The 13714-nt window shown below is 42.4% G+C and overlaps 1 protein-coding gene across 1 annotated transcript in view; it reads left to right on the top strand.

The window, feature by feature from the left end:
• The window catches only part of ubr3 (ubiquitin protein ligase E3 component n-recognin 3), a 202964-nt gene that overhangs the window by 42656 nt on the left and 146594 nt on the right, over positions 1-13714 (top strand). The window contains 5 exon segments of the mRNA XM_052029328.1: positions 2139-2367; positions 2679-2858; positions 3574-3707; positions 9687-9773; positions 13068-13133. Of these exon segments, the coding sequence (XP_051885288.1) occupies positions 2139-2367; positions 2679-2858; positions 3574-3707; positions 9687-9773; positions 13068-13133 (696 nt within the window).

The following is a 13714-nucleotide window of genomic DNA, read 5'->3' as shown; positions in this document are numbered from 1 at the left end:
TGGTTTCAGTTTTCTACAACTGCTCTGAGCTGTGTTTCACAGATTTAAATGTTACTTTGTTCTCTCTTGCTCTCTTCCCTCATTAATCTGTCAATCATACTGTTTTGTAAACAGCATATCATCACAGCTACCCTGTCCTTGCCCTATCAGAGCTAATCTCTTTGTTCTATACACCCATTCCCCACCTTCCCTGCAGCTTAAATTAAACTTGTTTTCTCGCTTTCCCAGTTCTGATGAAGGACTTCAACCTGTAATATTGATTCTGTTTTTCTCTCTGCAGACGTTGCCTCCTTTGCTGAATGTTTTCAGCATTTTCTGTTTTTATTTCAGATTTCCGGCATCTGCAAGTTCTTGAAATTTTTTTTAACTGGAAACATTTTCTTTCATTGTAATCTTCAAATGTCCACAGTTCAGTTGCATGATTGTGAGGAAAAACTGCATAATTGGCTTCCACAAAGCAAGATTCTGTTTACATTGTCTAGCTTGGGTTATACTCTGGTATTTAACTGGTTATACCCTGTTCAGAACTTCCTTACCAGGAGTTAAAAGTTCAGATGATTAAAGAACACTGATGGAAATGTCTGCACTCTATTTTCCTACATTAAAAAGAACCCTCCAGATTTAAAGTCTGATGTCTTGCTTGAGTTGTCCTCCCTACTGGCAAAAAGTTTATCAGCTATCTCCTACAAGATCTCTAAGTCAATGTTTAAGCTGCTTTCTATGTGGCATATTTGCCAGTTGAGGAATTGACATTTTAATGATATTCCTAAATGTAACAGCAAACGTTTTGTCATTTTGACTTGCGACCTCAATTAAAAAAAATAACACTTAAGAATATATTTCTGAGATTTCCAGTAGACATTCTAGCAGTATGCACCTGTCACTTTATGCCTCAATATAGAAACTTGCAAATTTAAACAACCTTTGTAAAATTGTAGAAGAAATAGATATTTAATCCTTTCCCATAACTTCCTCACCAAATCTTGCCTTTCGGAATTGAGGAAAAATAGTGCAACCCTTTGGTGGTGATGCAGAATTAGATGTCAGTTGTTTTAAAATTGTTTGCTCTCCTCTTCTACCCACGTTTCTATCTGAATTTAAGGTATATTGGGGAAAAAAGCTTTGATATACTTGTCCTGACTCTTAATAGACCAAAATACAAGTAATTTGTAATTTCTGTAAATTAACAAAAAAAGCCTGGATTAGGATGGAAGTGAGTGGACTAGAAAGTAATTGCTTTCTGCTCTTTCCAAGTGCTGCAGGCAGTAGAAAATTGTCACTTCTGATGTAGTAACTTTTGCAAAAAAAAAGATATTTTGTGGATTTAAAACTTCGCTGACTCTATTCAGTTTGTAAAATCTTACCTAATGATATAGCTCTTGGCAATTGAGAACTTCATTTATAAAATATTGCAACATCATTGATTGGGAGATGAAGTAAATGATCTGAGAACTCTGTTTCTGCAGTCTTTGAATTAATTGCAACATTGTGCTTGTGTAACTTCCCAAGTGGGTTTTTTAAAAATATGATGTAACCGATTTTGAAATTACAGTTTAGTGGTTATCTAATTATACCTATTTACATGTGTCTCAATGTGCACCTCCTATCTTGTGAAGTGAATTTTCAATTTACTATGGCTAGACATGGGTTTCAGATAGTTAATGGAATTAATTGTTCTTCACCTAATGTGTGTTGTTGGACTGTCAAATGTAACTGCATGGTAAATAATTAATGTAGGATTTGTTAGAACCCTCAAAAAACTCAAAGCTCTTCTCTGTGCTCTGGTCTGGAGTAGTAGCAAATAATTTAATACCCTCCGCCATTTTGGATAAGGTAGGCAATTTAGTGATTGAACTTGGGTCTTGGCTTCAGCAAAGTTAGCAAATACAAACATATGAAAGTTATAAGCATGAAAAGAATGCCCCCCTCATGCATAATGGTGGGATATTATATTTAGGCACTTTCTCCTGGGGCCCTGCAACCTCCTCCATCTCATAAGCAGTAGTCTCCTCTTTAAAGAATTACGCTTTAAATCCCACAGATGTTCAAAGTTAGTTTGCAAGATCACATGAGCCAGAGATATTCTCCCTGCTCCAGTTAGTATGTCGTCATACTAATTTTTACTTTTTTTTTTGCAGATAGCCTTTACTAAAACGTTCGTTCAGCATTATGCCTTCATTATGAAGACTCTGATTAAGAGTCATGAATCAGACACTATGTCCAATAGAATTGTTCATATTAGCGTGCAGTTATTTAGCAATGAAGAATTGGCACGTCAAGTGACTGAAGAATGCCAGCTGCTAGAAATAATGGTCACTGTTTTACTTTACATGATGGAAAGTTGCCTTGTCAAAAGTGAGTTACAAGGTGAGCTGAAAGTCAATTTTATGACGGCCTTATATTTTCAAAGATGGTGTTTCTCAGACTTGAAAATATGCATTGCATTAGGAAATAAAAAGCCCTTTGGAAAAGACTGCTTGTCTTCAACTTAAATTTAATTGGGCACAAAGCTTTAAATATTAAAAATCTAGCAAATACTAGAACATTCAGTAACTTTCAGTATTTTTAGAATTACCTTTTCAAGTTATTATTTTCTTAAAAGGAAACATTGTAGTTCTACTAGAGCTCTGAACTTGAATTTTTTTTATTTTGTAATATCTTATTTCTTACTGTTTTAGATGAAGAGAACAATTTTCATGTTGTTGTAAACTGTGGTGAGCCACTCCTAAAGAACAATACCTATTGGCCTTTAGTTAGTGATTTTATAAATATCCTTTCACACCAAAGTGTAGCAAAACGTTTCTTGGAAGACCAGGGCCTTCTTCAGATGTGGATGAATTTTGTTTCCTTCTTTCAAGGTAAGTTTATTTCTAAGGATTTTAAAAAGTCATGCTTAGGGAGTCTGGTGTATTTATATGCTTGTCGACTTGCTTGCACATTGCATTGTTTCATGTAGTTTGCTTCTGAATAATTAGTGAAATAATTCTTAGTTGAAGTATTTTTCTGTTGAGTTCAGCAGTTGTAAGACTTTCAAATTTTGTTTCTTCATCCCAAGCATTATGAATACGCCCTGAACTAGTCTAACAAGTTCCACATACAATTTTCTTTTCTATTCTTGAACAGACATAAAATCAAGTTTCTGATGATGTTCTGTGTAAATTTTAACCTCCTGAATGGCATACCTCAGTGTGTGATATTTTTATTTCCTGGGATAGTTAATGCTATGGTATTCAAATGAGATTGATAGTTGATATCAAATTGGAAGTTTTAAGTTGAGGCCTAAACTCCGTAGGGATTAAATTGAGGCTATTTAATCTTTGTTATCAGAAAGGAGTATTTTGCTCTGGCGGTGAAAAGACAGTTTGCTAAATTCCTGGGTTACAAGACTTCTTTTCCCCACTGGAATTCCAGTGAAACCTGAAACCCACTTCCAGTGCTGTGGTAATCCAATATACACAGTCTGAAATCTATAATTTGTCCATGGCAGAAATGTGACTGTAATTTGAGATCCTTATGGTAAGTGTAAAGTTCACAAATTGTCTTGTGTTCTTGTTTACCCAATTTCTTTTTTAGGGATGAATTTAAATAAACGAGAACTAAATGAGCATGTTGAATTTGAGTCACAAACCTACTATGCTGCATTTGCAGCAGAATTAGAAGCCTGTGCACAACCAATGTGGGGACTTTTAACACATTGTAAAGTTAAGGTGAGATGTTTTGTGTGTTGTAAACATTTTTGAAGTAAGATGTATAATAGTATAACACATCAAATAAATAAATATATATGAAGATTTAATTCTGTGCTTTAATAACTGAAAACAAATTTGGTTACCAGGTAGTATACACCAGTAGATTTGTAACTATTGCTTTGTAATGTGCTTGCAATATGTGTATGAGAATTGTGATTGTGCCTATAATTGGTCGACAGGATGATGAGTTGCATAAAGTTGAGCTGAACTATCAGTAAAAACTGAAATAAATATAAAGTACAAAAGATAAATGAAAAATAAACATTTAAGGGCTAGGTACTTTCTCAGGTGAAAGTTAGGATGGCATGGTGGCTCAGCAGGTCGTGCTGCTGTCTTGTAGCTCCAGTGACCCTGGTTTAACCCTGATCTCTGTTGTTGTGTGGAGTTTGAGCGTTCTCCCTGTGACGACAAGGGTTTTCCCTGGGTGTTCCAGTTTCCTCCCACTTCCCAAAAACATGCTGGTTGGTAGGTTGATTGTAGGTGAATGGGTAGATGATAGGCGAATCAGTTGATGATCAGGTAAGAGAATGGATAAAAAGTAATTTTTCTGAGAGCTGGCTTAGATTCTTCTCTGTCACAAGAAAATGAATAATATATGAAAGTAGGGTGACTAATGGGTGAAAATCTTGAAGAGATCTGAAGTATGCATTAAAGGACTATTGCGGTAAACAATTATAATTGGGTGAATTCAGCTAAATCTCCTCATGGATTGAGTCACTTCAAAGCTGCAGTGTTGCATGCTGATGTGATCTCCACAATATAAAGAACAATTCAGGTAGGGAAGGAGTAGACATGAATTTAATTTTAAGTTAAGAAGAAGGCTTAAGAGAAATGATGGATCTCTTCAGCTTGAAAAAAAATATCTGAGGAAAGCATTTATAGAATGATGCAAGATGTGTAACATTGTGCAGAAAATAAACTGGTGTAGTGGTTGCTACCGCGGAATAAAACAAGACTCTACTCGGAGGATTGCCAAACAGAACTGGTTTATTTTCCTGCCTTGCGCGGGCCCTTTAAGGGAGAATGTTCCCGCCCAAAACAACCGGCAATGACGTAAGTCCTACGTCATCAGGACTTTCCCGCGCGCGGGTTCTCCCCGTCGCTCGGAAAGACAGGGCCCGCCGCCATCTTGGGCCTCGTCGCTCCGACGCCGTGCGACCCGACTGCTGAGCCGGTTCGCCCGACTAGACGGTGAGTCGCCACACAACCCCCCCCCAGAACCGGCGATATAGTCCCCAAGGTCCGTGGGCTGTGCCAGCTGCCGCTTAGGGGGCCGGCCTCTGCGTCGCGGCGTGGCAACCTCGACAAGCTGTTGCAGATCCAAATGGGCCGGTTTGAGGCGGTCCACCGTGAAAACCTGTTCCCTGCCTCCAATGTCCAAAATAAAAGTGGATCCGTTATTCCGTATGATTCGGAACGGTCCCTCATATGGTCGTTGCAATGGCGCCCGAGGTGTGCCCCTGCGAACGAAAACAAACTTACAGTCCCGTAGTTCCTTGGGCTGGCAGGATGGGGCTTGACCGTGCCGTGAGGTGGGAATCGGGGCCAAGTCGCCAAGCTTCTCGCGCAGTCTTTGTAGGACTGCGGGGGGTTGTTCCCCTTGGTCCCGAAGGGCAGGTATGAAATCCCCGGGGACAACTAGTGACGCCCCGTATACAAGCTCAGCTGACGAAGTGCGGAGGTCTTCTTTGGGGGCAGTGCGTATGCCGAGCAGGACCCAAGGCAGCTCGTCAACCCAGTTAGGACCCTTCAGGCGGGCCATCAAGGCCGATTTCAGATGGCGGTGAAAACGTTCCACCAACCCGTTTGATTGAGGATGGTAGGCCGTGGTGGTGTGCAGCTGCGTCCCTAGCAGGTTTGCTAATGCAGCCCAGAGACTGGAAGTGAATTGGGTGCCTCTGTCTGAAGTGATGTGGGCCGGAACGCCAAAACGTGAGACCCAAGTTGTGAGCAGCGCCCGGGCGCAGGAATCAGTTGTGATGTCAGTCAGGGGGGTTGCCTCAGGCCACCTCGTGAACCGGTCCACGATGGTAAGGAGGTACCGGGCTCCTCTTGAAACCGGCAGAGGGCCCACGAGGTCGACGTGTATGTGGTCGAACCTCCTACGGGTAGGCTCGAACTGCTGTGGTGGGACCTTGGTGTGTCGCTGGATTTTTGACGTCTGGCAGTGCGGACAAGTCCTGGCCCACTCACTGACCTGTTTGCGCAGGCCATGCCAGACAAACTTGCTGGCGAACAGTCGGACAGTAGATCTGATGGACGGGTGCGCCAACCCATGTACCGAGTCAAAAACGCGTCTCCGCCAGGCTGCAGGGACTATAGGGCGGGGCTGACCAGTCGCAATGTCGCAAAGTAGGGTCCGCTGACCTGGACCAACCAAGAAATCTCGGAGCTGCAGACCCGAGACTGCGGTTCTGTAGCTGGGCAGTTCGTCGTCGGCTTGCTGTGCGTCAGCTAGGGCCGTGTAGTCGACACCCAAGGATAGGTTGTGGATGGTTGGTCTGGAAAGTGCATCAGCAATGACATTATCCTTTCCGGAGACATGTTGGATGTCAGTTGTGAACTCGGAAATGTAGGATAACTGTCTCTGCTGACGAGCTGACCAGGGATCGGAGACTTTGGAGAAGGCAAAGGACAGAGGCTTATGATCGGTGAAAGCGGTGAAAGGCCTGCCTTCTAGAAAGTATTGGAAATGCTGGACCGCCAGATACAGCGCTAGAAGTTCCCGATCAAAAGCGCTGTACTTCAGTTTGGGCGGTCTAAGGTGCTTGCTGAAAAATGCCAAGGGTTGCCAGCGGCCTTCGAGTAGCTGTTCCAGTACACCACCCACCGCGGTGTTGGACGCGTCTACCGTGAGGGCAGTCGGGACATCAGTCCCGGGGTGTACCAGCATCGTGGCGTCTGCCAGGGCGTCTTTGGCCTTAACGAAAGCAGCCGCAGCCTCGTCAGTCCAGGTGATGTCCTTGCCCTTACCAGCCAGCAGCGAGAACAGAGGGCGCATGATACGGGCTGCTGCAGGGATGAAACGATGGTAAAAGTTGACCATCCCAAGGAATTCCTGTAGGCCTTTGACTGTGTCGGGGCGGGCAAAATGGCGGATAGCGTCCACCTTGGCGGGTAGGGGTGTTGCCCCGTCGCTGGTGATTTTGTGGCCGAGGAAATCGATAGAGTCAAGTCCGAATTGCCACTTGGGTTGATCGTGAGGCCGAAATCGCGGAGGTGGGAATACAGCTGGCGGAGGTGGGAAAGGTGTTCCTGGCGGTTACGGCTGGCGATCAGTATGTCGTCCAAGTAAATGAACACCAAGTCCAGGTCTCGGCCTACCACGTCCATCAGCCGCTGGAAGGTCTGCGCGGCCTTCTTAAGGCCGAACGGCATCCGAAGGAATTCGAACAGGCCGAATGGGGTGATAATCGCAGTTTTGGGGACGTCATCCGGATGGACCGGGATTTGGTGGTATCCCCTAATGAGATCCACTTTGGAAAAGATGCGGGCCCCGTGTAAGTTCGCTGCGAAGTCCTGGATGTGAGGGATGGGATAGCGGTCCGGGGTGGTGGTGTCATTCAGCCTGCAGTAGTCGCCGCAGGGCCTCCACCCTCCGGTGGCTTTGGGGACCGTGTGCAGGGGGGAGGCCCAGGGGCTGTCTGACCTGCGAACAATCCCCAGCTCTTCCATGTGACGGAACTCTTCCTTTGCCAGGCGGAGCTTGTCTGGAGGTAATCGTCGTGCTCGGGCATGAAGGGGTGGCCCTGTGGTAATGATGTGGCGTCGTACCCCGTGTGTGGGCCTAGAATTTGTAAACGAAGGTGCCAAAATCGATGGGAATTCGGCTAGGAGCTTGGCGAAATCGTCGCCAGAAAGGGAAATGGAGTCCAGGCGCGGGGCTGGTGGGCTGATTTCTCCCAGGGGATAGGTCCGGAGAGTGCTAGAGTGGACTAACCGCTTCCTTCGCAGGTCGACTAACAGGTTGTGGGCCCGAAGGAAATCGGCTCCTAGGAGTGGTCGGGCGACGGTGGCAAGGGTAAAGGTCCAGGTAAAACGGCTGCCGCCAAATTGTAATTGAAGCGTACGGGTGCCAAAAGACCGTATCGTTGTACCGCTGGCGGCATTGAGTAGAGGACCTGGTGGCCTGTCACGAGTGTCGTGGCCGGTCGGGGGCAAAATACTGACCTCCGCTCCAGTATCAAAGAGGAAACGCCGTCCAGATTTCTTGTCCTGAACGAAGAGGAGGCTCTGTCGGTGGCCGGCCGCCGTAGCCATCAGCGGCGGCTGGCCCTGGCGTTTCCCTGAAACTTGCAGGGTGGGCAGCATCGACGGGCCTCCGCACCCCACCTCTGATGGTAGAAGCACAGCTGGTCACCCGTGTCGTCGTCTGCGTTCCTGGGGCATGGTTGCTCGGTTGCTGGGGCCGGGCGAGGCGGGCGTTGGGCTCGCGGCCTGGTGATTTGACTGACGGACGAACCGCTCTCGTGCTTGGCCCTCCACAGAACATCTGCCTGGGCGGCCACCTCACGGGGGTTGCTGAAGTCGGCGTCAGCTAACAACAAGTGGATGTCATCGGGGAGCTGTTCGAGGAAGGCCTGTTCGAACATCAGGCATAGCTTGTGTCCCTCGGCCAATGCCAGCATCTCATTCATTAGGGTGGATGGGGATCTGTCCCCCAGGCCATCCAGATGAAGCAGGCGGGCGGAGCGCTCACGACGGGAGAGGCCGAAGGTCCGCATCAAAAGGTCTTTGAAAGCCGGTTACTTATCTTCCTCCGGAGGCGACTGGATGAAGTCTCCAACCTGGGCGGCTGTCTCCTGGTCCAGAGAGCTAACCACATGGTAGTACTTCGTGGAGTCGGAGGTGATCTGCCGAAGGTGGAATTGCGCTTCGGCCTGTGTAAACCAGACGCTGGGCCGAAGTGTCCAAAAGGTGGGCAGCTTGAGGGCCACTGCGTTGGCTGCTGCGCTGTTGTTCATTTCGCGGGTCCAAAAGCCGTTTGGACCGTCGGGGTCACCAATGTAGCAGTTGCTACCGCGGAATTAAAACAAGACTCTACTCGGAGGATTGCCAAACAGAATTGGTTTATTTTCCCACCTTGCGCGGGCCCTTTAAGGGAGAATGTTCCCGCCCAAAACAACCGGCAATGACGTAAGTCCTACGTCATCAGGACTTTCCCGCGCGTGGGTTCTCCCCGTCGCTCGGAAAGATGAGGCCCGCCGCCATCTTGGGCCTCATCGCTCCGACGCCGTGCGACCCGACTGCCGAGCTGGTTCGCCCAACTAGACGGTGAGTCGCCACACTGGAATGTTAATTAAAGATGCACTAGGGCAGGACAGGTGCATACATTCAGGGCTGTTCAGATACTTGGGCAGTTTCTGTGAATGGCTTATATGGCAGTTTTAAAGCTGACAAAAGGAAGCTTTTTTTTGGCATGTCAAGGATGAGAGTAAAACATGATTCTAGAAAGAATGAATGAATTTAACAAAGACGGAAGCACTAAATAGTAATGATATTCTAGAACAATGTAATTAAATGAGTTCCAGGATCACCTTTGTCTGAACATGAGAGAGTGAGGAATTTTAAGCTCTGATTGTACAGCAGGTGATAAGTAGACACCATTGGCCCCAAGTTGTGTGGGAATGTACTTGGGGAGAACAATTGAAAATTAGAATATGATGGGAGTTGATGTGGGAAATGTAGAATGCACTGTCTTTCAAAGCAAATCAGAAAGAGAGAGTAGCGTTTAATTAGTATTTTTAACATTAATTCTTTTTCTAAGACTTCTGATTAGGAGGGTAGTGAGCAAATCTCTCCGTGGTGATTATAAGGATGAAATAAAGAAATGCTTGGTATTAAGCACATAACAAGGTTATTAATATTGTTGTACTAAATGCTAATAATATTCAAAAATCTTGTAATTTGACTAGGATTCTTTTTTGAACTTTGTAGGAGATGGAAGAATATACCAGAACAGTGGTCCGATACTGCCTAGATGCATTGCAGGATTGGTTTGATGCCATCAATTTTGTTGATGAGGTACTTATGAAATGGAACATATGTTTGCAATCCCCTAGCAATAAACAATAGCATTGATTTCCTAATTGCTAGCTAAATCTGCATAGTAACCTTTTATGAATCATGCTCTGGTACATACAGATCCATCTGTATCTCGGAACTGTGATTTGTCACCGTTTAAATAATGTTTTTTTTACTTTTCCTGCCAAAATATACAATTTCACATATTCATTTGTCAGAACTTTGGCTTACTCAGTTAATATATCCCTTTATAATCTCCTTGTATTCTCTTAACAGCTTACTTTCCTCCATTCTTTGTGTCATTAGCAAATTTAGCAACTTTACCTTTGGGGCTTAAGTCTGAGTCATTTATACAAATTTAACATGTTGAACACCAATCCCTGTGACGCATCATTGGCTACATCCTGCCATCCAGAGAAGGATCCAGTCAAGCCTATTCTCTGTGGGTTTTTTTTATTGGCTAGCCTAGTGTCAATCCACAACAATATGTTACTTTCGACAACATGTGCATTTTTTCCCCTGCTATAACCTTTGATACTGCAGCTATCAAACGTCCTCTGGAGACCAAAATATAGTTCACTCTCTAGTCCTCCTTGAACCACACTATATGTTATTTGGAAGAACTCTGATTGGTCAAACATGATATTCCTGTCACAAAATAATATTGACTTTGCTTGATTACCTTGAATTTTTCAAATTGCTCTGCTATAACTTTAATAATAGCTTGTAACATATTCCTTTTGATAGATGTTAAGCTAATAAGCCTGTAATTTCTTGATTGCTTTCTTCCTCTTTGCACTGGCTGTGTTTTAACATTATTGCTTTTAAATAATCATGAAGGCGAATGAAGGGTTGGTCTTTATCTCGAGGGAATTGAACTTCTCAAAAAAAAAGACATATTGATAGTTCATTTCTATGGGATCTTAAAGTGCTGCAAATGAAAACTTAAAACCTGAAGATGCTGGAAATCTGAAATCAAAGTAAATTCTGGAAATGCTTAGCAAGTCGGGCAGCATCTGTGGAGAGAGAAATGAAGTTAATGTTTCAGTCCGAAGACTGCTCATCAGAACTTGATGTTTTCATGTTAAGCTAAACTGGCCTTTAGTTTCCAGTAGGTTCTGACAAAGAGCCTTTAGCCTAAAATGTTAACTCTGTTTCTCTTTATGCAGATGCTGAATGACCTACTGAGTGTTTCGGCATTTTCAATTATTATCTTTGAGTGCAGTGTTCAAAGTGCTTTAGTTACCAAACCTCGGGAAAGATGTATTCGCCTTAGACTGAGTACATTGAAGCATTACCAGAAATATTATCAGATCTTAAAGCCTTGTATTATTGCAATATGTTGCATAAATTTGGGTATATTTCCTTGAACTTAAAAGTTAAAGTTGTGGTCAAACTGAAGTGTTAAGAATGATAATTGATTTAATTAGAAGGTGTTGAGGATCCAGAACAGTAATACAGTTATTGTGATGATATTTTGGAACGATTCTATGAAACACATCTTGCACAGAGGATATTAGGGGTTTGGAAATCTCTCCCCCTAAAGGTTATGGATTATGGGTCAGTTTGAATTTTCAAGCTTGAGAGATTATTGTCGCAAAAAAGATGTGGTATTTTCCCTATGTGTATTCTTGATTAATTAGACTTGCAGACATAAATTTGTGGTTAGCAGTGAAAAAACAGCATTTACCGTTGACCTCAGAGAATTCAAAATGAAATAACTTGCTATATAACATGACTGCTCCTTCTTACTGATGTTCATTGCCAGCTGGCATTATTTCAAGGGGACCCTGGTGTCCCTTGGCTATATCATCATCAGTCTAGTTTACCAGCCAGTCAAGTTAATGAATTCTCGTGGACTGCTAACAAAGTAGAGACTGCTAGTCAAAAGGGGAAAAAAAACACAATTTTTAATTTCTCTTTAAAACCTTTTTATAGATCACTTAAAGGTTAGAATATATGTGTATGATTTAAGGTAGAAGCTGAAATATAATAATTTAGTTTTGTGAATTTTGTGATTTGATAACAGAAGGTTAGTGATTTTACTGTTGCAACCACTGCGATATCTGGGACTTGCTGGTGTGTTGCTTCTACATTAATGCAGGTACTTGAAATTAGGTAAATGCAAATGACCAAAGACTGTCCAGTACTTATTTGGAGCTAAAGAGCAGGTGTGCTGTGAAGTGACCAATTCATTTCTCCAATGAGCCCCACAGCAGTTTTTATGGTTGGATTTCCTTGTCTAGGAGAGCACTGGATTACGCGCATTAAACCCGAATCTCGTAATCTGGTACTTGCATTAAAGAATGCAGTTATCTATCTTTTAAACTACTGGGGGAAAAAGAAGTGCTTAAAATCTTAGTCTTTGACTTCACAAAAGGGTATGTCATTTTAGTAATTCTTATGATTACAAATTACTCAGTTGCTTTTGTTAATACTTCACTGTTTTTAAACCTGTGACCATGATAGATTTCGTCAGTAAAGTTTGGAGAGGAGATCTCTTACTTACTCTAATGTATAAAATGGCTTGAAGTGAAGACCGAAAAGGAATTTTTTTTAGGAAAGCCTCCTTTTAATTTCAATTGGAGAACACATTATCCTAAGACATTTTCTCATACAGGTATAAATTGAGTAGAGTAGAATACCACAAACAAAAGGTTTAAAAAATAGATGAAAAATTCAAATTATTTGCTCTGAAGTTTAAGTTTTGATTTTGAAAAACAAAGGTTTACATATGGAATTTTCCTACTTTCTGCAAAAGTTGAGTTCTTGTCACAGAGATGTTCACATTGAAGAGTTGGTGAATACTGTTGTGGAGCAAAACATTAAGAAGTTCATCAGGGTGATCTGCATGTCCAGTGAAAGCCTCAGAAATGTATACTTGTTTTACTTCATACCAAGAGTAAAAGTTAGTAAAGATTTGAAATTCCATCTTGATTATTGTCTTTAGTTGTAATGGGGCAGCCCAGAGCACAGTGTAATCTTATTAATGTTCTAGATTTTGCAAGGACTCACATATTTTTGGTTGAAACTCCATGGCTAGATTTAACATTTTAATGTTAATTGCATTTTGATTAGGGAAATTAAAGCATTGGGTCTGATGTAACTACGCCCACCCTGCATGAAATTGTAGTCAATTTAATGTGTTAAATGTTGCAGTTTATAATAAATCTGCAGAGGTTTTTTGTAATGTTAAAAGTAATATTTATTTTCAAATGTTTAAGCATAAACTTGATAGTAATATGATATTGGAGCCTCAGACTGATGTCTTTTTCTTTGTTTTCTTAAACCTAGCCTGCTCCTAATCAGGTTACATTTCACTTGCCTCTTCACCGTTACTATGCCATGTTTCTAAGCAAGGTAAAGTCATACTCAAACTGGTATTGTGCTTTTTTTTTTGTAAACTTCTTTTAACATAAGAAAAATTTCACATTTTTTAAAATAGATGTGATAGAAATCTCCGTGCTGTTACTAAAATTTACAGTATAAGTTTTGTTTGCCTGGGCAATAATCTGCCCAAATTTACTTTTGTTTAAATTGATGGAAGAGATCAAACTGAAAACTGCTCTGTCCAAAATGATAGAGCCATTTATCCAAATTTCCACAAAAAGCAGTACAATGAACAATATGGCATATTATGGGAATATAGCATAATATGGGAATTATAGTAATATGGCATATGGCAAGTGTAGCATTACAAAAACAAGTTGGTAAGTTGAGTGGGCAAAACTGGCAAGTGTGAAGATAGATGTGAGCATTTAAATCATGGAAATTTAAGAATAATAGATTTTCAGCAAGCTTTAGGGACCTGTGTATGTTCAAATGTGTTGGTCAAATGCAAAAAAAAAATTGGGCTACTGGAATGTTAGCTGTAATATTTTGAGATTAGAAAAGGGAAGGACGTGTGCTGCAGTTGTTGAAAGTCCTGATTAGGCCACACC

This window comes from Pristis pectinata, chromosome 1, assembly GCF_009764475.1.
Source record: "Pristis pectinata isolate sPriPec2 chromosome 1, sPriPec2.1.pri, whole genome shotgun sequence".
Taxonomy (NCBI): Eukaryota; Metazoa; Chordata; class Chondrichthyes; order Rhinopristiformes; family Pristidae; genus Pristis; species Pristis pectinata.
This window is presented reverse-complemented; position numbering and strand designations above follow the sequence as displayed.